The 25,519-nt window shown below is 40.2% G+C and overlaps 1 protein-coding gene across 5 annotated transcripts in view; it reads right to left on the bottom strand.

The window, feature by feature from the left end:
- Window positions 1-7,900: 7,900 nt before the first annotated feature.
- gstcd (glutathione S-transferase, C-terminal domain containing) overlaps window positions 7,901-25,519 on the bottom strand; it is a 166,540-nt gene continuing 148,921 nt past the window's right edge. For all 5 annotated transcript variants that reach the window (XM_078530793.1, XM_078531053.1, XM_078530885.1 and 2 more), the window contains 4 exons: window positions 22,523-22,656; window positions 20,077-20,107; window positions 17,864-17,933; window positions 7,901-9,183 (listed from right to left, as the gene is read on the bottom strand). In XM_078530793.1, the coding sequence (XP_078386919.1) occupies window positions 9,023-9,183; window positions 17,864-17,933; window positions 20,077-20,107; window positions 22,523-22,656 (396 nt within the window). In that variant the 3' untranslated portion in view covers window positions 7,901-9,022. The remainder of the gene's footprint in view (window positions 9,184-17,863; window positions 17,934-20,076; window positions 20,108-22,522; window positions 22,657-25,519) is intronic.

The raw sequence follows: 25,519 nt of genomic DNA, 5'->3' as shown, positions 1-25,519 counted from the left end.
CCACAGCTTCACCTATATCTACAGCATCACCCCGAGGGGAAGTCGACCCATCTTGACTTTGCGTGGTCTAAAACCACGAAAGATCTGCTACTGAATTAAAAACAAATTAATAACTGGGATCCTTTTATTGTCACAACTCTATTCAATATCAAAACATGTGTGATAGGTTACACTGTTATCCATAGTATTACATACCTAGCAGTATGTTAACATCCAAGGCAGGTATCGTGGACATCAAGTAATTCTCACTTACTGTTGACACCCTTGTACATCGAGTCAACATTGTGAAGTCCCACCTTTACATCACTCTTCTACAATCCCAACTGTATTGTAAATGGGCCCGAAGATAACTCTTTGACAGGTACAATTGCCTTTTTCCACCTCTTGAACTTTAATGTTCTTATGTTGATTGAGGACAAGAGTTTGCTAAGTGCCTGACAAAAACAACTGACAGAGATATGAAAGATATTGTGGGATATGCTATTTGCAAGAGAATGGGACTAGCCAGATGGATTACAATTCTCTTTTCTAGACCTGTATGTTCCCAAATTCCCAATAGCTGACAATTCCTACTCCACAAGGTTCTCATTATGTTTTGGAACAACAATTTTAACATTATCTATAAAGGACGAAGAAGAACTGGCATTTATATAGCTGACTTCAGCACCACCAAAGCACTTTACAGCCAACAATTTACTTCTCAGTGTAGTCACTCTTATAAAGTAGGAAACATAGCAGCAAATTTGTGCACAGCAAGCTTCCACAAACAGCATCATGATTACGACCAGATAATGTTTCTTTTGTGGTGTTGATTGAAGGATAAATATTGGACAGGGAGAACATCCCTGCTCTTCTTCAAAATATTGCAGTGGGATCTTTCTCTTCTACCTGAGAGGACAGACAGGGCTTTGGTCTAGCATTTTATCCTTCAAGTGGCACCTCCAGCAGTGCAGCATTCCTTCTGTACTCCACTGGAGTGTCAGCCTAGATTTTGTGCACTAGAATGGGACTTGAGCACATGACCTTCAGGCCAACACCTCAGTTTTGAAAAACTAACAGAGCGTGGTATGATTGTAAACCATACCAGGGAGCATGCTGTGTTAGAGCCCCAAACCTTACAAGTACCGCTTTTGGAGTTCACATGCCTTTTACAGTGGCAGACACGAAGGCACTTTAAGTAAAGTGCTGTTTCTAAATGACCTCATATTAGTTCTAATGTTTCAGCTCAGGAATTTTTGACAAAATACCAAATGTCTGGGATATATATATAGAATAATAGATACCTGAGACTGTTGTTAAGATTATAATTCAATCAATGGCTTTAGATTGTGATACATGAACAGTTTATGAGTATCATCTGATCCCCAGCATTGAATGACACGCTTTAGCTCATTACCAAGTATTTACTTAGTCTAATATGTACAATACATCTACAATACATTAAAAATCTTTGCACTTGCCATCAGCTTTTTCTATTATATATGCAGGACTAAGGGAAACAGGTGGGCTAGTGCGACTATTTTGAATACCTTCTTCAGAGAACCGACACAGATATGGTGAGCCGAATGGTCTTCTTTTGTGCTTTAAGATTCTGTAAATTTCTATGCCCACATTTATCATGTAAACTGGCTTGAATTTATTGTTGAGGTTACAGCGGGGCATTTAGAAAATCTCAATGCAATCAGGCAGAGTCAACATGGTGTTGTAAAAGGAAAATCGTGTTTGACTAATTTATTAGAGTTCTTTGAGAAAATATCAAGCAACGTGGATAAAGAGGAACCTGTGGATGTGGTGTACTTAGGTTTCCAGAAGGCAGTTGACAAGGTGCCATATCAAAGTTTACTACACAAAATAAGAGCTCATGGTGTAGGGGTGAGGGTAACATATTAGCATGGATAGAGGATTGGTTAGCTAACAGGAAATAAACAATAGGAATAAATGAGTATTTTTGGGTTGGCAACGAGTGGAGTGCCACAGGGATCAATGCTAGGGCCTCAGCCATTTACAATCTATATTAATGACTTGGATGAGGGGATCAAATGTACTGTTGCTAAATTTGCTGATGGCACAAAGGTAGGTGGGAGAGCTGTGGAAAGGACATAAGGAGTCTGCAAAGGGGTACAGGCAGGTTAAGTGAGTGGGCAAAAATTTGGCAGATGGAGAATAATGTGAAAAAATGTGAACTTGTTCATTTTGGCAGGAGGAATAAAAAAAACAGCATTTTATTTAAATGGGGAGAGATTGCAGAACTCTGAGGTACAGAGGGATCTGGACGTCCTAGTATATGAATCGCAAAAGGTTAATATACAGGTACAGCAAGTGATTATGAAGGCAAATGGAGTGTTGTCATGTATTGTAAGGGGAGGGAATATGAAAATAGGGATGTTTTGCTGCGGTTGTATAGGGTAGTGCCGAGACCACTTCTGGAGTGCCGTGTACAATTTTGGTCTCCTTATTTAAGAAATAACTGCGTTAGAAGCAGTTCAGAGAAGGTTCACTTGACTGATTCCTGGAATGAAGGGGTTATCCTATGAGGAAAGATTGGACAGGTTGGGGCTGTATCCATTGGATTTTAGAAGAATGGGAGGTGATCTTATTGAAATATATAAGATTCTGAGGGGATTCGACAGGATGGATGCTGAATGTTTCCCCTTGCGGGAGAGACTAGAATTAGGGGACATAGTTTAAAAATAAGGCGTCTCCCATTTATGACGGAGATGAGGAGAATTTTTTCTCTCAGAGAGTTGTGAAACTCTCTTCCCCAGAGAGCGGTGGAGGCAGGGTCATTGAATATTTTTGAGGCTGAGTTAGGTAGATTCTTGACTGACAAAGCAGCCCAATTGTGCAGGAAGTAGGAAGGAAAATGAAGTTGAGGCCACAATCAAGATCAACTATGATCTAATTAAATGGTGGAGCAGGCTCAAGGGACTGAATGGTCTACTCCCGCTCCTAACTCATATATTCAATGATCTGTTCACACTGTAATAACAACCTCTTGCAAGTAGAGGCACTGTAACACCACTACTGTAATTACAGCATGGCAAGTTTACATAGGCAGTTCCATTATAAATGTGGACATAGCAATTTAAAATGGAAATATGAAAGCAAATGCAGAATATAAGATTTTAAATGGGACTGAATTACAGCTGTGCAACAAAGTCTAATTAGCCATACCCAATGATCCTGTTTCACCTAAAATTGGTTTTGGCTGCCTATGTGCAAGACTGTTCCTAATGGTGACAGAGGACTTGAAATAAATGGCATAACAAGATCAGTTCTGAGACATTTATTTGAGTGAGATGTACTATTTGCAAGCTATGAAATGCAAACTATAGCCTTATAATGTATAACAAGGGGCAAAATCATACCATAGCATATACTAAATCCCAATATCATTGCTGTTTAAGTGACATGTATGATATCAATTCTGTTTATTTCATTATTTGATTGCACTGTTGCTCTTGACCTTCCTGCCAGGCAAGTAATGAAAATGACAAATAATAAACGTAATCAAAGGTTAATAATGCTAAAATCCTATATGCACCATTATGAACAAATACATAGTGGTGTGTATTCCAAGGTAGTAATATAACATAGCTCAGAGTTTATGACACCAGCACTGTTTTTGGTGGAACTGAGTGTCAGTATGGCTGTTGGTAGCACTCTTGCCTCTGAACCAGAAGATGGCGGTTGGCTTCCATCCAGGCTGGTACTCCCGTTCAGTACCAAAGGAACACTGAATCATTGTAGATACAGATCTTCAGATGAGGTATTTAACTGAGCCTGCACCAGCTGGCTGGGTTGGTTCAGATAAACATTGAAGTCCCTGTGGCACCATTTGAAGAAAGGTTGAGTGCTCCCTTGTGTGTGGCCAATAATTCTCCCCAAACATGACCAATACTTTAATCAGTCAATTATTGCATTATTTTTATGGGATCTTGCTGTGTGTAAAATGGCAAACTAATTTGTTAATACAATAATTACTACATTTCAAAATAATTTGTTGTATCCATATTGTTGAGCGATGCACTAAGGCCACACATGAATTACATTTTTACCCACTTCCCTTCAACTTTTTCCATGACAAATTCACATGTCCAACTTTATAATGAAAGCTGTCTTTATAAATATGGCACACTGGAATTACACCCTCCTTCCAGTGGCATCACAGGCAAAAGAGTATAATAGCAAATTGACTAGTTCACACAGGAAGTTTCCATTATAAAAGTGGACATGGGAATTTGTATTGGGAGTGTAAAAATAAAGACAAAATGTACCATTTTAAAATTGGGACTGAATTACATTTGTACAGCCTGGTCCAGTTATCCCCTCCCTCTATTTTTCTGCACTTCACCTGAAGATTGCATTGGGTCTTGACAAACCTTCTACAATACAAGGGGACATCGAGCACTAACACTAAAACGTACAAAGTATCTTACTTTCCTTTATCAGTCAAATTAAAGCTTCCAGAGTGGCAACCTGAGCCACACCACTTTAGAACATTGAACCACATAGCTTTATTTTAATTCATTCACGGGAGGTGGGCTTCACTGGCTGGGCCAGCATTTATTGCCCATCCCTAGTTGCCCTTGAGAAGATGGTGGTGAGCTGCCTTCTTGAACTGCTGCAGTCCATGTGGTGTAGGTACACCCACAGTTCTGTTAGGAAGGGAGTTCCAGGATTTTGACCCAGTGACAGTGAAGAAACAGTGATATATTTCCAAGTCAGGATGGTGAGTAACTTGGAGGGAAACTTCCAGGTGGTGGCCTTGTACTTCTAGATGGTAGTGGTCGTGAGTTTGGAAGGTGCTGTCTAAGGAGCATTGGTGAATTCCCAATGAATGCTGCACTCAAGAATCTGTCTCGTTATTATCTGTGAATGCCAGCATCATGTAAGCATTTTAATTTACTGATAAAACAATAAATATTTATCACTGCTTTTCAAGTAAGCTGAGGTCATGATCTAGCATTTTATGACATCACCTGAACTCTTTCTTGGTTGTTGCCTAGAACCACTCTAGAAGTACACCACCCTAGCTAAAATCTCATCAGGTCATATACTGAACACACCTTCAGAAGATCCATTATAGAGAGTGATAGCTTAGAAATCTGTGCTGCCACATAAACTGGAGTCATTGGGTTGTGAAAGCAGAGCTTGAAGGCTTTCACTGATCTATTTTAAGGCTGAGCTGTATTTTGAACTGTCAGTGCACTGCACTTATATATATATTAGTGAGACGGTTTGCCAAAGTCTCAGTAACAATCACTAATCAAAACACTGAAATACCAAATGGCGCCAAGGCACAAATATAGTTAAGTTGAATCAGTAAATGTTTAGTGAACGATCTGAACTAAATCTCTCTTTTAAATCAGGCGCGCCCCAGATGACTAGCAGAAACTAACATCTGGCACGATGAATAAAGCAGGTCTTGATAACCTAAAGAAAAGTCTAGTTGACACAGAAATTCAAGCAGATTAGATATGGAAAGCTGATTTGACGATTTTGATGCATACATACCTTACAGTTTAAGAGAAGGAACAAAGCCTTTAAAAATGATCTAAGGGACATTTTTCAGCTGTTTCAATGTGCGATGATCACATCCCTAGTGACCAGACTGAGACGATCATCAAGTGACTGTTCAGAGATTCTGGGTGCAGACATCTTTAGCATGAACAAAACTGAAAAAGATGTACCCTTGGGAATGAACTGACCTTGTATTAACTAGCTTGGCTTGTGCTATTCTTTGCTCATTATGAGTGTAGCTTGAGTCGCAAGCCCACAATGTTATATGAATACTGACTGACTACATTGCTTCAGGAGAATGAAGGAGTAAAAACGCGTGAACAATTAAGCTTTGGCTGAGTTACGTTATTTTCAGCTAATGTTGTTCCATGATATTATGTACATTACAGCAGGGAGTGTATAAATGGAGAAGAGATAAGTCATTTTTGTGTAGATTTAATGCCAGGAATCATTACACCTGCCAAGTAGTATGAGCTTTTAAAAAAAAGGGTTGAAAAATTTAACCAATTTCTTTGAAAATAAATGTAACTTTATAGATAGAAGTAACTTTGTAATCAACTCACTCAGGAGTAATTAGGCTTCAGAGAATCTTATAGCACAGAAGGAAGTCATTCAACCCCTTATGTTTGTACCAATTAGTCCCACTCCCCTGCTCTTTCCCCACAGCCCTATGAATATTTCCTGTTCAAGTATTAATCCAATTCTCTTTTGAAAGCTACTATTGAACCTGTGTCGACCACCCTTTCAGGTAGTGAACATAAGAACTCCCTACGCAAGTAAAAACTCACTCTGGTTGTTTTTGCAATTATCTTAATTTGCCTCCTCTAGTTACAGATCCTCCTGCCAGTAGAAAGTTTCTCTTTATCTAATCCATCAAAATCCCTTATAATTTTGAACACCTCTATTAAACTTCCCTAGTCTTTTCTGTTCTAAGGAGAACTCATTTCTAGTTTGAGGTTTAGCTTGTTACATGCACTAACAAGCCTTCCATTATTTCTGACTTATGAAATAACTGCAGTGAAGAACAGTAGATCATTATAGAGAATTTCACTTTGAGAATAAATGTCAACAAATATAGGTTATCTATTTAAATTGCAGGGGTATCTTTACGGACATGGTAAATTCCAGTATTGGTCCTTTCCTTTTACTTAACCAGTCAAAGAAAAGCTTTTTGAACTCAGATGGCATAAACTACAATGTCATGCAAAATGTGTGGCATCTTTCATTTACAAAAAAAACGAGTACTGCACCATTTGAACTGTATGATTTGTCATGACCACCATGAGTCATAGCCTTACTTCTATTGTGCTGTTATTTTTTCAGGTTTCATGTAGAACCTGTGTCATTTCTAATCGGGGAAGTTTCTCAATAGGAGATTAACACTGAAAAGGCATAAAGAAGCTGCACGTGGTTGGTTTGACACCTCCGCAGTCTTTGTTTCTATAGCAACCTAAGCCTCAATCATTTCAGCACAAGCTACTGGCTTTATAAAACTAATGAAAATAAAGACAGTATTTGTTACTTGTTTGAGGAGGCAACATCATTTGGAAAATGGAAAGGAATAAAGAAAGACTTGCATTTATATTGTGCCTGATACAACCACAGGACATCCCAAAGCACTTACAGACAATGACGTACTTTTGAAGCATAGAGGCAAGCATGTGACAAAGTATCACTTTGTAAGCGGTCTGACTATTTTTTAAAGATGAGATTAAGTGAGGGTAGTCAGTGTCTGGGATATTTAGGATCTCCTCAAACTATTCTGAGCAACGGCAGAAACTAAATTTTGGCTGCACAAGTCCAGACGTGATAATTAAATACAAGAGTGACAAATCTAATTGTGCAGCTGATATGAAACACACTAACAGGATATGTGTTTGGCTACAGCATATCACACAATGAAGTGAGCTGCTCATTTTAAATATCAATAGTAAATCTTAATTTTACTCACAACAAATTTGCTAATACACCTGATTTTAAAAATTTGCATTTGTCTCCTTTACTTGCCAGTTGCTTTCCAAATGACTTGAATCAAAATGTTTAACCTGGTTGTTAGAACTTTCTAGGTAGCAATCATTCAACAAATAACGGTGAAACAAATAATACTCATAATTGATGTGTTTTTTCTTAATAAGGAAGAAATTATATAACCTTATGAAACATTCAGGTTATCAACCACACTTAAGGTGTTGGCTTTTAATAAAATTCCTTTTAGTACCACAATATCAGAATAATCCTAGAAAAATCCAATTATAAGAATTCCATTGAGTACTGAATCCTATATTAATTTCTCCTGACCAGCATTGGTTAAAAATGCCGTTACATCTGCTTATTTATTCTGATTTTAGAAATCAATTAAAAAGCTATATCCAGAAAATGATTTTGTCATATGAAATTTAATACTCTTGTAAGAAAATAACTATATAAAAGAGAGGGATAAAAAGTTATCTCAGAATGCTGGAAACCTAAAATAAACTAGACAACTGCTGGAACTACATGTAGAAGATTATGCTATAACCCATGGCTTTAAACCACAGGACAACCCATTATTCAAAACCACATGCGTAAGGTAGGTATTGCTTACTCATGCAGGACATGTCTTGAACATCTTACCTGTACATCCTGATGACTGAGGAAGCAGCAACATAAACAGTGGTTTTACAAATGTTAAGAGGGAGAATGATACATGGGGGTTAAAGGTTGAGAAAGATTAGGAGGGAAGGGATTTAAGTCTTTTTCTTTAAAATAAATAAATTAATCATTTCATCTCCGGTAGCAAGACCTGTAACTTTTTTTTCAGCCAATTGGACAATTCCACCTTTGGCGTATAATGTGTTGGCTGCAGAAGATGAAATACTGAGATCGGTATAAATTTTGTTGAATTATTTGGAGGCATCAAGAATGCAGTTTATCAAGAAAACAGAAATTTTGCCACAATAATACATCAACAGTGACTTTGTGAAGTACAATGTCAGTTTTTCACGTTGCAGGAGGTAATACTTCCTGGCTCCATTTCAGATAAGCCAGAACGGTGTGAATTTTACAATCCAAGTAGACTTGCTTTGTAACATGAAGTAAAAGGGGAAAAGTTAGCTAAATATTCCTTTCCTGGTACAGTCCAATTACACATGATGGTTCAGTGACTTTCATTTTTAGTAGAACATAATTAAACACAAAGGTAGGATTTATACGTGTATGAAGCACGTGGATAGCTGCTATTTGCTAAAATACTGTGCTGGAGGTTTGTTGTATTAATCAAGAACTGAACTTTCCATCTAACTTATTCAAGATAAGTGTGAGGATCTCATTCCATTAAGCAAAAGTCATTGGGCACAAGAAGTCATTGGATTAGGGATGCTCTGCAGGATATCGACTACACAAAGCCTCAGTATACGACTGAACAAGATAATTTAGAGAGGTGGTCTGATGACAAGCAGATCACAGTGAAACAACTTGGCTCTCTTGTTGTCCTAGTGCTTTGATCGCTGGGTTTGTGACATCATGCAGTTACACCGAGGCAATGACCTGAGGAACTCCCCACTATCAGGTTGTTTTTTGGTGAACAACTGTCTGGCTCCATGGACGTCACATAGACCGTGTATCCACACTCCTCTGCTGAACAGGCTCGATCCAGATCTACCAGTCCCATGCACTTCTTCCCTGAAAAAAATTCCCAATTGTAGTGTTGTTAGCAACTACATATTAGCAAGATCCAAAAATAAAGACAACACAAAGCACAAACTTTATTAATAGCTGTTTGGTGGGAGAGAACTTGAGTATTGCTGAGAAAAGACATGCTGTCGAAGCTTTTCGTCTTGCACTCATCAGGACAGTGCACAAGAATGTCAATAGTAAAGGGAACACCAATTTATACTGCATGAGAAGAGAGTGCTGATTGGTTGGCAAGTGGGCTCTGATTGGTAGAGGCATTGCCATAGAGAATGCACCAGGGAACAGTTAACTGCCAAGCTTTTGTTTAAATTCAAACCAGGCATGTTGACTCTGATTGGTCAAGGTATTGCCATGGGGAATGAATTAGGAATTGGCTGCCCCCAAAGCTTTAGTTTAGTTGAAAAAGGCGCCATGTGTGGATATGCTCTTTCTGTCTGCAAAGGACAGGGCTCTGTTTGTGAATATATGCAGCTTCTAGCATGCATAAGTGAGCCACACTGAGAGTCCAACTGATAATCTTAAATTGGTTTTTGTAATTCTTAGCACAATCAGGATTGTTTTTCAAGTGCTGTCCAATTATGGAATCACATCTAATGTTGGACATTATGCATTATTATGAGTTCATGGGATGAAGTGCTCCCTTATTATCAAACTGTCGGATTGTAGTAGAGACCCAACTGGGTCCTAATGTCCTTAAGAAAGCAAACCTGCTGCTGTCTTCCCGGTCTGAACCTATGTGTCGCTTCAGTCCCATACCAATATAGTTGACTCTTAATTAACCTCTTTAAGTGGCCTAGCAAACCACAGAGTTGCGTCAAACCAGGGTGACTAGGCAGGGACAATAAATGCCAGCCTTGCCCATGACACTCACATCCTGAAAATGAATTTTAAAAATGGAGTTGCAGCCAAGGATCTATGAGTTTATCATTCTGTATCTGTATACTGTATCTTGGCAACAACAGGAAGCAATATTGTTTATTTTAAAGTTTAGACTGTTACTTTGAACTATATTTCACAGAGAATACAAGTGGATATCAAAATGTTAGACAGCACAAATTGGCAGTAACGCGGAACGTGGGAAAAGCTTTGCTATTCAATGCCCACGCAGGTTATGCAGGGAAACAAGTTAGATATGCACTATTTTTGTCCTGCAAGAGTTCAAGCCTGACATCAAACCACTTCACATGATGCACTCTAGCTGAATGCTTATTATTGTTTCGCCAATGGTTTAAAGTTATGTGATTTTTTTTTAATATGCTAATGAGAACTTTTGACATTTGTAGTTTGCTCCATGCCACATTCAGTCACAATGAGTTGTCAGACCTATTGGAACCACTGAGAACTTTATATAAGCATTTTTGTAACACATGATCACTTTTGCTTTGCATTCGGCATCAATGACTCTCAGGTCAAGTGTGGCAAAATTCTGACACACAATGAAGCTCTGTGTACTCTTCCCCAGTGACATATCTTTAACCTCACCTCAAAGAACACTCACATTCTCCTTTCTAGGTAATACTACCCATTATTAATTCCCATTAATGTGGATCGTTGTGGCTTGCAAACCTGATTGAGAGTCTTAACAAAAAGTAAAAGCTTTTTTCTCCTTAGTTCTGAATTAGCTTCAAACCAATTTTACATTTTCCTCAGTGCATTACTTTCAAGCAGCATTGCAGATTCGATATAAATGAAAAAAAATCTAAAAATTTACAAAGAGCAGCATCACTCAGTCCACTGACACTGGTTTTAATATTTCATATAGTAGATACATTAAAAGTAAGCACTGTCATTTACATGGTGTATTCCTCATGATGCTCCAAAGCTTCAAAGTCAACGATTTCTTTTCTAAGTGTGGCTACTTCTGTTTATAAGTAGACACAACAACCAATTTTCATACAGCAAAATCCCAGAAATAGCACTGAGATAAATGACTATTTCTGTTGCTGGTGGCGAAGGTTTTTTTTAAAAATTCTTTCATGGGATGTGAGCATCACTGGCAAGGCCAGTATTTGTTACTCATCCGTAATTGCTCATGAGGAGTTATGCCATCTTTCTTGAACCACTGCAGTTCGTGTGGTGCAGGTAAGGAAGTTCCAGGTTTTAGACCCAGCGATAGCGAAGGAATGGTGATATAGTTCCAAATCAGGTTGGCGTGTGACTTGGAGGGGAACTTGTGGGTGGTGGTATTCTCATGTGTCCGCTGCCCTTGTCCTTCTAAGTGGTAGATGTTGGCAGTTTGGAAGGTGCTGACGAAGGAGATTTGGCAGGTTGCCAAGGGCATTGGGCAGACTTCTTTAAATTATGCTCTGGGGTCTCTTATATCCACTTGAGCAAATGAATGGGGCCTACAGAACACGTCCTCTCTCTTTCCCTTGTTGATAAAACAAAGAACCTTCAAAAGGTGCTGTGCATCATAATCGAAGAAGAGCTACTTAAGGTCAACTTCCTTCAATAGGCAACATGCACTACTAGTCTCTGGATTGACATTTTCTGAAACAATTTTCTTAGATAATTACAAGGAGGATTATTTTCCATTTTACAAATGCTAATTGCCTGTCAAATGCACTGTGTATAAGCCTATCTAGCGAGTAATTAATAGAATTTAAGTGTTCAAATTACATTCAGGGCATTCCATTAAATTATTTAAAATGTACTACTAACCACATTATCAAATTAAATACGTGTGGACTATCGCTAACACATACCTGCCTTAAGATGGCAAGTAGACTGAATAGCTAAAATACTTGTATATTAATCTTGCTGTCGTCTAACCACTGTATACTTAATAATCCAAGTCAGTAAAAAGACACTGCTATTTATTATTTGACATTATAAGCACTAACCTGGTGGTAATTAACCAACTATTGCTGAAATTTATAACCGCTCATTATGTTTATTGAAGCAATTTTCCCATGTGGCTTGAACATCACTCTAGCTAATAATCTCTTGCTTTCACTACACTTTAGAATTCACTTTGACCCCAATATGAACCACGCATTCATCGGAAATTATACATTTCAATCACGATGAGTTCACTACATTAAATGGAATTACTGTCTTAAAGAGTCAGAGTCATTTATGACACAGAAGGAGACCATTCAGTCCATCAAGTCTATGCCAGCTCTCCATAGAGCAATCCAGCCAGTCCCATTCCCCTGCTTTATCCCTGTAGTCGTGCAAGTTTATTTCTTTCAAATGCCCATCCAATTTCCTTTTGAAATCATTGATTGTCTCTGCTTCTACTACCATAGTAGGCAGCGAGTTCCAGGTCATTACCATTTGTTGTGTAAAAAAGTTCTTCCTCACATTCCCCCTGCATCTCTTGCCCAAAACCTTGGGCTGAATTTTACGTTTCCCACAGGTGGGGCGTGTAAAGTGGGGTGGGCACCCATCCCACCACCTTCCTGCTCATCCCAGAGCTCATATCCATAATACAGTAGGCAGGCAGACGCCAAAATTAGCAGCCTGCCCATTATATTAAAATGACCAATTAAGGGTCAATTAGGCTTATTATCAAGCCTACTGATCCTAATAGTACATTGCCCAGGCCATAATACGTTTGTCATGGGCAGCAGGGCAGGAGCGGGAAGCCTGACTTTTAACGTCCAATGGTTAAGGGGCAGGAAAGAAGGAGCGGCGGGGGGAGGGTTGTTCTTCAGAGGGTGCCCTTTGCTGATTGTGGGGCGACCCCCTTAGACTGAATATCCTCCTTCATTCCTACCTGCTCCCTCACTTTTAAACCCCCCCTCTCCCCACCATTGCCCCAGTCCCTAACCCTCCTGGTCTAAGATCCTGGACTTAACATCTGATGGAATCAGATGTAACGGTATTACAGTTGAATAAAGGCAACTACAGAGGCATGAGGGAGGAGCTGGCCAGAATTGACTGGGAGATGAGCCTAGCAGGAAAGACAGTGGAACAGCAATGGCAGGAGTCTCTGGGAGTAATTTGGGAGACACAGCAAAAATTCATCCCTAGGAAGAAGAAGCATACTAAAGGGAGGACGAGGCAACTATGGCTGACAAGGGAAGTCAGGGACAGCATAAAAGCTAAAGAGAAAGCATACAATGCAGTGAAAAGCAGTGGGAAACCAGGGAATTGGGAAGCCTACAAAGACCAACAGAGGACAACTAAAAAAGAAATAAGGAGGGCGAAGATTAAATATGAGGGTAAACTAGCCATTAATATAAGAGAAGATTGCAAGAATTTTTTTAGATATATAAAGGGTAATAGAGAGGCAAAAGTGGACATTGGGCCACTGGAAAACGACACTGGAGAAGTAGTAGTGGGGAACGAAGAAATGGTGAAGGAACTGAGTAGGTACTTTGCATCAGTCTTCACGGTGGAAGACACGAGTAACATCCCCACAGTTCAAGAGAGTCGGGGGGCAGAGGTGAGTATGGCGGCCATTACCAAGGAGAAGGTGCTAGGAAAACTGAAAGGTCTGAAGGTGGACAAATCACCTGGACCAGATGGATTACACCCCAGAGTTCTGAAGGAGTTAGCTGAAGAGATAGTGGAGGCATTAGTGGTGATCTTTCAGAAATCACTGGAGTCAGGGAGGACTGGAAAATCGCTAATGTAACCCCCCTGTTTAAGAAGGGAGTGAGGCAAAAGATGGGAAACTACAGGCCGATTAGCCTGACCTCGGTCGTTGGTAAGATTTTAGAGTCCATTATTAAGGATGAGATTTCAGAATACTTGGAAGTGCATGATAAAATAGGGCAAAGTCAGCATGGTTTCATCAAGGGGAGGTCATGCCTGACAAATCTGTTAGAATTCTTTGAGGAGGTAACGAGTAGATTAGACGAAGGAGAGCCAATGGATGTTATCTACTTGGACTTCCAGAAGGCCTTTGACAAGGTGCCGCACAGGAGGCTGCTCAGTAAGATAAGAGCCCATGATGTTAGAGGCAAGGTACTAGCATGGATAGAAGATTGGCTGTCTGGCAGGAGGCAGAGAGTGGGGATAAGGGGGTCCTTCTCAGGATGGTGGCCGGTGACAAGTGGAGTTCCGCAGGGGTCAGTGTTGGGACCACAAGTTTTCACTTTATACATTAATGATCTAGATGAAGGAACTGAGGGCATCCTGGCTAAGTTTGCAGATGATACAAAGATAGGTGGAGGGACAGGTAGTATTGAGGAGGCGGGGAGGCTGCAGAAGGATTTGGACAGGTTAGAAGAATGGGCAAAGAAGTGGCAGATGGAATACAACGTGGGGAAGTGTGAGGTCATGCACTTTGGCAGGAAGAATAGAGGCATAGACTATTTTCTAAATGAGGAGAGAATTCAGAAATCTGGAGTGCAAAGGGACTTGGGAGTCCTAGTCCAGGATTCTCTTAAGGTTAACTTGCAGGTTGAGTCAGTAGTTAGGAAGGCAAATGCAATGTTGGCATTTATTTCGAGAGGACTAGAGTATAAAAGCAGAGATGTGCTGCTGAGGCTTTATAAGGCTCTGGTCAGACCACTTTTAGAATATTGTGAGCAATTTTGGGCCCCGTATCTCAGGAAGGATGTGCTGGCCCTGGAGAGGGTCCAGAGGAGGTTCACGAGAATGATCCCAGGAATGAAAGGCTTAACATATGAGGAATGTTTGAGGACTCTGGGTCTATACTCAATGAAGGATGAGGGGGGATCTGATTGAAACTTACAGAATACTGAAAGGCCTGGATAGAGTGGACGTGGGGAAGATGTTTCCATTAGTTGGAGAGACTAGGACCCGAGGGCACAGCCTCAGAGTAAAGGGAAGACCTTTTGGAACAGAGATGAGGAGAAACTTCTTTAGCCAGAGAGTGGTGAATCTATGGAATTCATTGCCACAGAAGGCTGTGGAGGCCAGGTCATTGAGTGTATTTAAGACCAAGATAGATAGGTTCTTGACTGGTAAGGGGATTAAAGGTTACGGGGAGAGGGCGGGGGAATGGGGCTGAGAAACCTATCAGCAATGATTGAATGGTGGAGCAGACTCGATAGGCCGAATGGCCTAATTTCTGCTGCTATGTCTTATGGTATTATTAACTGCTCCAAGAATCCGAGGCCTTGGGCTCGTCACTTCAGCTGCAGTCCCGGCAGCTGCCACTGATGTCTTCCTGGCACTGTTGAGACTGATGAAGTTGCTGTCCAATCGGATTGGCTGGCAGCTCCAGAGGGTGGGGCTTCCGCCTCCCCATTCAGCCCTGGTTAACGAGCACCGCAACGCTTTTTTGCAGCGGGGCTGCTCAGCGTGGAGTCTGCCAGCTTCACGCCGACATGGTTTCTGGGGGGGACATGCCATCTGCCCACCCTCCCACCGTATTATTCAGCCCTTTAAATCTGGGTCTCCTTGACCTTGTACTATCAAGTTCATGTCATTGTCTATTTTTTTTAAGGTATTTAGCTTAGCATCCTTTCCAGGCTGTCCTAGGTCATGGATCTTTCTGTATCTCAAACGGCAGCCATGTAATCTGCTTTCAGGACTCTGACCATGGTGCTCTTGAGCAGGTTGCTAAGCAAATGGTGAATCAGCCTGTGCTGACCTCAGCCTCTGACTCTTCCTCAAGTAGTTGGTGCTTATTTGCAGCTCCCATGTTGGTATTGCTGAGATTAGTTTCTTGCCATATAGAGAATCACAAGTACAAACCTGCATTTTACCATTCTTGGCTCAGGACCTTGGATTATGTTGTCCATCAGAGGCAAGTTTTAGAATGAGCATCTGGTAAGAGACTGCTTGAAAAAGTGAATCAGAAAAGCCTTTCCCCCCTCTGGCATCTGCTTTCCAATCAAGTCTTGAATGACGAGATGGAAGTTTTCTCTGTATCTCCTTTCTATGAGGATACTGAGTGAAATAGGTCTGGGTAGGTTCAATCCTTTTCCTAGTGAGTGTGAGTTCACATTGCAACTTGATTCATAAGGGTTTCAGGGTCCATTGTTACAACACAGGACGCTCCTCTGTGGTTAGGTTATAAAAACAAGCTTTAGGGCAGAGAGAAATTGATACTGACACATTGCTAGCACAGAGAAGAGAGAACTTTGTTCGATCTTAGCAGCAACTGATCGGTGAAGTGGATAAGTGTGCCATGCCTAATAGTCTCATCACTACAACCTTGTGGCCCCATTAAAGTAGTCCTTATTTTCAGCAGTTCATTAGGTTTAGGTTTCAGCTCCTTTACTCACCACAATAAAGCTTCACCTTGGACCAGCCATTGGACCAGCCATAGGGTTAGCAGACATAAATGCAATGGGCCAAATGGCCTCTTTCTGTGCTATACTATTCTATGATCTTAGCCTTGCAAAAAAGATACAAGCACCTTTCCATCACTGCACTGAGAGAAAGTAAGGTCTTAAGTCTTGCTCACTACCAGCAAAGATGTAAATACAAGACGTAAACAAGATCCTCAGGATGTAAAAAGATAGGGGCCGTTTTCCATGTCCGAGCAATATATGGATGGGAGGTGAGTGAGCAAGAACATCAATCACCCAGTGTGGTGCCATTTCCTAGGTTGCCCCCTCGTTAATGTACGGTGAGAGAGCTGCCAGTATGAGGCATGTTCTCCGCAGGCAGCTCTCTGGTTTGGAGGTAAGAAATCAGACAGTGCTTTCACTGCTTAAGAGCCTTGTGCAGCAGCTTAAAGAGGAGCTGAATTTTCAGCCTGGCAGAGAGGGAAAGTAAGACTGTGAATCAGTAGGCAGCATTAGTGTAGAACCTACAACAGTTACTACAAATAATTTTGAATCCCATTAAGGGGGAGAAAACCAACCGCAAGATAAGTGTCTTTAAAAGCTCAGCTTTCCCTGAGAGAAGCTGAGGATCTCTTCAAATATTGGTGAAATTGGTTATCTCCTGACCTGTAGTGACCATGGTTCGTTGACAAGAGCAGGAACACGTGGTAGTCAGGTGGCAAGAGTAGAAAATGGGATCAGAATCTAAATGACATAGCTGGACACCTGTTTGCATATGTTCATGAGATTCCCACCGGCTTCAGGTAGGAACTCTGGCGGCCAGAATTCAGTTCTTCCTGAAAATCACACCACTTGTAAATGCAGCGGAAAATGGACGAGATAGTTAGCTGCTTTATTTTCAAATGGGGAAGGTTACATTGAAATTTAATAATGATCGAAATTATGCATGGCTGATAAAGTAGATAGTGAGAAACCATTTCCACTAGCCAGTAGGTCAATAAGCAGAGAACACAGATTTAAGATAATTGGCGAAAGAAAGTATGGGGGGGCTGGGGGGGAAACGAGAAGAATTTCTTTTAAGCAGCGAGTTGTTATGATCTGCATGAAAAGGTAGTTAAGCAGATTTAATAGTAACTTTCAAAAGGGAATTGGAGTTATATGTTAAAAAGAAAAAAATTGCAGAGTTAAGAAAGAAATTGCAGAGTTATGGGGAAAGAGTAGGGGGAATGCGAATAACTGGGTAACGCTTTCATAGAGCCAATGCAGGCACGATGGGTCAAATGGCCTCCTTCTGTGCTGTAAGATTCTTTGATTCTAAAAACATCATTTTAAAATTAAGCTTGGTGTCCTCATCAGGATGAGTTGCTGCTACACAGAAATTACTGGTCTCTACTACACAGGATGTTGGTTTTACATTGATGAAGCAACCAGTTCTAGCCACAGGAAATACATTAATCCATCTCCTTCAACAATGCTATAGGTTAGAACCAGCTGTATGTCAGTCCTCGTACCTATTATCCTGCGCTCTGGAGGGAGTTGAACAGCTGTCTGATCCGCAAACCTGCACAGAACCATGTGTTCCTGAAACAAAAACAGATCAATGACAGAGATTTTGTCAGGATGTACCAAGGTGAATCATACTTAATTGTCAATGTATGGCTGCTTAAAGACTTCAAAGAAAACACACGAGTGCAAAACTAAATTAAAAATAAAAGCAGACAGGATGATTCGTTATCTGAATAGCAGTGGGAATTTGGACAGCAATTCAGTTTGAATGGGACAGCAATCCAGTAAAACCACAGCGATCTAGGAAAGCCAGAATACAACATCCTGTCTTGTAATGTTACATGTCTCGAGGTTAAAAATTATAATCAGTTTCAATGTTAATTTTTAAAAATTATTCGAGTACATAGTCATGAATTTTGGGCTGTCTAAATTCTAATCAAAGAAGCAGACAGTGCCTTGAACCTAAACCAGTGCACTCATTGACTTAAATTACTAACGGCTGGATCAATGCAACAGCAGGGTTTTCTGCAATTTAAATGAGCTACTTTAACATCCGTCCGTCTGCACCTCCAAATTAAATAAAACTGCACAGACACAAGGCTGTTAATGTTGCTGGTGAATTCAAGTGAATCGTCGTTAGCTTCACACTTGCATCATTATTTTATTTGCATTTTGGAATCAGCACTGCTAAATTTTGGTTTGTTTGTAAACTTAACTTCAAAAGAATTGAATACATTAAAAGAGAATGTTAATTTTTTTTATATTTCATATATTGATTGGTGCTGTTAATACAACCCAATAACCTATTTGCTTTGCCTATGGCTTCCCACCAGTGATCATAAATCTCTAAAAGCGCTATGAACTAAATATCAAAATCTCTTTTCTCTCAACCGCTTTCAGTTGTGTTCATGGTAAATGACAAGTATACTTCATGTTGCTCCTACCCAAATGCATAACACTGCACTTAGCTAGGTTAAGTAACATTTGACAAAGTTTTGCCCATTCCCCCAGTGTATTTTAATCTATATGCATAGTCCAAACTCTTGCAAAAATTCTTCTATCACATGCCAACTTGCAAACCATTTCCCTCTTGATGAAAATTATAAAAAGCACTGGTCCCCAAACACCAATCCCTCTGGGGCACAGCTGGTAAATGGCCTCCAAGCAGGTTCACAACAATTAATGACAATTTTTTGCCTACAGGAATACAGCCAATTCTTAATCCATTGAAGCCACTTATCACTGATTCCACAAGATTATGCCTTGAAGTACCTTGGTTCAACAGTTCTTGCCTTATCTTGAGAATGACTAGATTGCCTTTCTTTCAATAGATGAAGACAATTCAATACACTAAGACTCCTTAAGGTATATGAGAACCTACTGAACTCACTTCACAAGCAAAGTAGACTTTGTCAACCAAAAAATAGAAATATTACATTTCTTCAGAAATTTCTATGAAGTATGATTTCTCTGTTGTAAGAGAATGATAAATGGTGAATATGGTTGATAAATTAATATATTAACAAAAACCCAAAAGCCAGAATGTGACAATAGAAACTGACTATATCGGAATAAAAAAGATTTTTATTTCCAGAACTTTAGAAAAAGTGACAGCAAAAGATAACCCGATGTGCTATAATGCCTCGTCTTTCTCAGAATCTCAAATCTTCCTTTATTTTCTCTTCTTCCTAAAATTGATAAACTTTAAGTCTGATGCTCTAACCATGGCTTGTTGACTTATTTCACCTTCTTTCCTCTTTTCAAGCTGTTGGTGTCCAGCCACATGGGCCTTTTCAATTTAAAAAACAGGAAGAACTTGCAGCTATGAGGTGGCTATCATGATTTTAAGATGTCCCAAAATGTTTTAAAGCTAATGAAGTACTTTGGAAGGGTTATCACTGTTGTAATGTTAAAAGCAAAAAAAATGACGATGCAATATTCTAAATCAATGCAAAGTTATACTAACCAATGATTTTAAAGGATAATGTTAGTAGCTAAAGTAACACTGACAGAAAACAATGATGTCTAAACCACCAGACTGCCTATATTACTGAATGGATTATGTATCAGTCAATCTCAAAAATCCTTTTTAACAACTGCAGTTACATCATTTTGTTTGTTGGTGATCCATCCACCACAAGGTTGGCGGGGCCACCAGAGTCTGCAAGCATGCTTTACTCGCCAATAATGTGCAAACCTCTGGGCAAATGATACGTACCTTATATGACAAAACGCTCTTGAACTTTTGGCTAAAAAAAAAAGTATAATAATAATTAGTTCTTACATCTGATCCAAACATTTAACGCAACATTGGCACTCACTTCACTGGTTCTTGTGCATAATCTAGCAGCAATGACCAGTCATGTACATATCTATAAGAATGCATCTATGCAGGTATGTTTGTGTTCATGTAAGCATATCTACATTGTACATGAATGTGAAAACTTGTATATCTTTATGTACTTCAGATATGCATGTCGCTGTGCGAAACAAACTATTCTGCAAACAGGTAGCCATCAAAATTTTAAAATAAAGTGTTACAAAATTATTTTTAACAACATTTTGACAAGGCACAAGTTCTAAAACTGAGCCAATCACATCAAACAGCTGATGGGTGGATGGCTGATCTCCTCCCAACTTCTCGCCACCTATCCTGAATCAGCTCCACCATACCAATAGCTTGGGAACAAGCCTCTCCCCTTCCCTCCCCTTGCGAGCAGGGATCTACAGGTACAACAATTGGAATTTGTTAATGTCTTTAATTTGAAGAAACGTTGCAGGGTTCTCGCAGAGCATAATTGGACCAAAACAGGAGAGAGACTTTGCTCAATGGCTGATTCACAGCATCTGCAATCTATATCCATCATTGAGGTGCACCCCATAGTGATACACTGACACTGATATTGGCGGAAGACAATGTTCAACTAGCCACAAAGCATTTTCAATATGGTGATTTTCCAGTTAGCACCAAAATTCAGTTCAGCTGGAGGCCGAAGACTTTTTCTCTCACACCTGCAACACATGGTATTGTAAACATAATATAAACTGTGTTATACGAACAAAACCAAACTTTGAAAATGTAAAATGTGATGAAGAATTTTGTATTTGGTTTTGAATTGCAATTTGTTTCTCTGTTTAATGGGTGCTTTTGATTTGTGGTAAATATTTATAACTATATATGGTTTAGAATGTACCATGGCTTTTGTAAGTGCAGGCATTTTGTAAGTGCAGGCATTTATCTCTTTAAGTAGGAACCACAGTTTGATCCTCTAGTCATTCCATTAAAGTGAGGGGGTGGGCATGAGGCTTTGAATGTGTTTATAAATCATGACGGCACTCCTTAACACTCACAAGCACTGTTCTTACATTGTTAGAATACAATGCACAATTAGCTGTAAACTGCCCTCTCAGCAGAACACAAATGATTTCCACAGAAACCCTTAAGAGTACAGAAGGCTGGTTTCTGAGGCTGGCCAAAAAATATTTCAAAATCTCAAACTGTTCCTCTTAAAACTAAAAGTTTAGAGCACTACAATGTTTAAATCAAGTGATTTGACAAGCAGTTATATCTGCTTTCAACAGTTTGCAGGAAATGTTATTATTATTGCACATTTGCTCTGACTAAAGTCGCCCCCTTCTTGACTCATCCAATGTAAAAAGATCTTTTTGGCTCAGGCTTTGCAGAGCTACAGAATAAAAAGGTCTGGAGAAGGGCCTCTTCACATAAATACATTTACCTGTACTTATTGTTACTACAGTAGCATAATTAAAGGAAATCAACAAAAAGGTGCATTTTTACAGCACCTTTAACATCATCTCAAGTTGCTTCACAGGTGCGTAATTACTGACAGTAAGCGAAAGCAGTGGACATTAGGATGAGCAACCAAAAACCTGGTTAAAGAGATGGGCTTTAAAGAGCATCTTAAAGGAGGAGAAGGAGCTGGTAAGGTGGAGAGATGGAGGGAATTCCGAGGGCTTAGGGCCTAGATGGCTGAAGGCATGACTGCCAATGGCAGGGTGAAGGAAGTCAGGAGTGTACAAAAGGCCAGAACTGGAGGAGCACAGATTTCTCAGAGGTTTGTAGGAGATTCAGCAAGAGAGTAGGTCGGTCAAGGAACATTGAAGAGTTAGGATTTGGGAGGGCCAAGTACCCCAAAGAGGGAAGAAATGAAAGGAGGCATGACTGGATAACAAGAAGGGGGGGAGAAAGGAGAGAAGGGTCCAAAGGGTTAAAAGAACAGAAAGAAAAAAAAATAATAACCTTGGTCCTGGGCAGCAGCCAAAAGGCAGATGTGAATGGATAAGGGATATGGTTTTATGTGATAAAACAGAATAAATTACTTTTGGACATCAACACTTCATTTAATGATAACTCCAAGTATTGTTTATGTTTAAACCAGCAGGTGGCTGGGAAAGTGGAGAAAAGGATTCAATAGCAAATGATAATAGCCAACTAGGCAGAACATTCAGGAATCTGTGTACAAACACAGCTTTTAAATTAACAATGCACTCAAATTATAATTTGAATCACTGGTTATTCAACAAAGCTGCCCAAATGACTTACACATACACAGAGACAAATCCCAGTGGGAAGTGCTGGCCAAAGCATGAAAATGAAAAATCGGGAGGCTACATTACTTGCCCAGAAAAGGGTCAGGCCCTACCTTCTGGGGAACGTGGACTTGATCGTGTTCTGTATGAAGCCATAACAGCATGGAGAGATAACAAAGGCTGCTAGTGCCTTAATACAATGATCAATCACCATATCCGTTGCCACCCCACATGCATGAAGTGCTACCTGCAAAGGAAAAGAGGCAGTTAAGGAAATAGCCACAGAGTGTCAGCCAGGGCTCAGTTGGTAGCACTGTCACCTGATTAACAAGTTCCGGGTTCAAGTCCCACTCCAGAACTCAGGCACAAAATTCAAGGTCTGATACTCCAATGCAGCACGAAGAAAGTGTTGCACTGTCAGGGGTGCCGTTTTTTGGATAAGACATTCAAACCATCTGCCTGATTGTGTCATGGATATTTTACATCCACCCAATTTCAAAAAAAAAGCAGGGGAGTTATCCCCAGTGCCCTGGCCAATATTTATCCTTGGTTCAATATCACAAAACCAGATCATCTAATCACATTGTTGTTTGTGGAAGCTTGCTGTGTGCAAATTGGCTGCCGCATTTTCTACATTACAACAGCGAATACACTTCAAAAGTACTTCATTGGCTGTAATGCGCTTTGAAACTTCCAATGGTCATGAAAAACACTACACAAATGCAAGTCTTTCTTTTTCTTTCATTGACAGCATTATAGCCAATTATAATGCCCATATGTATGCTTTCCAGTCAATGAGCAGCGATTGGCAGCAGAATGCCTGATTGAATTCTCCTTCTCTACTTGATTGAAACTGAAGCCAACTCTACTACAGTCCAGTCAGATCTGCTGGCTTAGCATTCACCAGGTGTTGATCCAGGGGCCTTCCTGGTCTGTGTGACTGTGCCATACCATGAAGTTCACTTACTCAAACTCTTTAAACTTTATGGAGTGTACGCAGCATTTCTGATCTAATTAAAGATACTTCTTATTGCTCCATTTTAAGTTAATCACTGATTACCATAAAATTACAAAACATCAATTTCCTGTTCTTTTCCACATTGAGTGCCACCCAAGCAACTATGTAACCAGTTGCCAAGAGAACATAAGATAGTCTAGTAATGAGTGTTTAATGCCTTGTATTGATGATGTGGCTGGTCTTGGACACTTTCGACATCTTATCTTCATTCTAAAACTATTGCAGTGAACAAGTGACTCCGAGGCTCGATATATCCTCATTCAAATCTGAACCAGTGTGAATACCTTTGCCCCTGACCACTACAATGTATCTGGGGGCAGCGAGAAATCATGTGTTTGGGATATACCTCACAGGTTCTTTTGCCACTATTGGGTGCCAACCAGCCAAGGGCTGCAAGAAAAGCAACACTGGGAAGTCACTGGCCAAGCTGCCAACACCACCAGCCCAAGTAAATGCTTTAGATGCATCTTCATCCCCCCTCAGGAGGGAGATAATTACTCCAGGTGCTGGCAAAATACCCGAGTGTGCCTAAGGTTGGCACATCTCATTGTTCTCAGTGAACCAGCTACACGACATAACTCAGGCCGACAGTGTTACCTCGCTGAACCTTATTTGCTCTAATATCGGTCGGTACCTCTAACAGCCCCAAACGGGCTATGCCCCCCGCAGAGGATGGGACCAAGACTGATTTCCTGTCTGTCTCAGTAGAACTACACTGTGGGTTTGCCACAAGTGATGTGGCTTTTTGAACTCCGCTCTCGCCAAAGTTGGTAAGTTGAGAGGAGGTTCATGTGTAGCATAAACACTAGCATAGACCTGTTGGGCCAAATGGCCTGCTCCTGTGCTGTAAGTTCTTTGTAAGGTGTAATCTACAGAGCAGAAAGTTCTCCTGGTATCTTAGCCAATGCTCACCGCCACCTGCACCCCCCACCCCCAACCAACACAATCAGGAAAACCGATTAGTTGGTCATTTTTTCATTACTGTGTGCAAAATGGCTGCCATGTTCAGCTACAATGACTACACTTCAAAGTAGCTTGTGTGAAGTACTGTGGGATATCCCGGCTCAAAAAGGAGATAGATAAATGGAGGTTCTTTCTGCATTATGTTATTGATTCACGCAACTTATGGTCAGTCACTACATGACTGTGAAACTTATTCTTGCTGTTTTTGGTAATGAACTTAAATCTTTGACATGTAAAATTAACTCCCACCACCATGCATCTTTTGGATGACCCATGGGAACTAGACTGAGGACAGCTGTCACTTGTCAGATTCAATATGATTATGCTAGGTAAATTAACACCAGCTGGGATATAACTGCAAAAAAAGCTGAAGCACTCAATGATGTGCATGTGTCATCCAGATAAAGCAGCGCACACAGAGGACACTTAAAAAAGAGCAACTAATTCGTGAATCCAATGCATGGAGGCTGATTCAACAGTAGATTCAGAACTGTCAAATTCACAGATGGTATGTAAAGGCAGGACAGTTTTTCTTAAAACCTTTTCTCGAATGTATTTCCCAATCTAACTAAAATTAGGGAAACAGACTTGTTCTGATCTAATTGTTGCGATAATACTATAATTGAAGTATTCAAAATATGAAACTATAGTTTAGACCTGTAGGAATCATGTTATAACATGGCATCGATTTGGTATCGGGGAATTCCGGTTCATTGGCAACGAAAATTTGTTTCCTTCCTTTTTGTGTTTTCAAAAAGAAGTTCTCCACAACTCAAATTCATGAATGGGTGTTTCAAACTAGTCGAGCTCTCCCTATTGCAAATCTCTGGCTGAGTTCAGGAAATGGAGACTCTCAGAGCTCGGTGTTATAGCATCTTATCGCAGCTACCCAAGAAAGACAGGCTTGGATTTATATAGCATCTTTCATGACTTCAGGGCATCCCAAAGTGCTTTGCAGACTAATAAGTGCTTTTGAAGTGCAGTCACTGTTGTAGTGTAGGCAACGCAAGAGGTCTTGTGATGAAATCTCAAGGGGTACATTGAACCAGAGTCGTTAGCCCTACCTTCAACGAAATCATGAATTTATCAAAAGGGACTCTTCGTAAAAACTCTAGTCCTCCCACTTGAT

This window comes from Cetorhinus maximus, chromosome 1, assembly GCF_964194155.1.
Source record: "Cetorhinus maximus chromosome 1, sCetMax3.hap1.1, whole genome shotgun sequence".
Classification (NCBI taxonomy): Eukaryota; Metazoa; Chordata; class Chondrichthyes; order Lamniformes; family Cetorhinidae; genus Cetorhinus; species Cetorhinus maximus.
The sequence above is the reverse complement of the archived record's forward strand: the minus strand, read 5'-3'. Positions and strand labels throughout refer to the sequence as shown.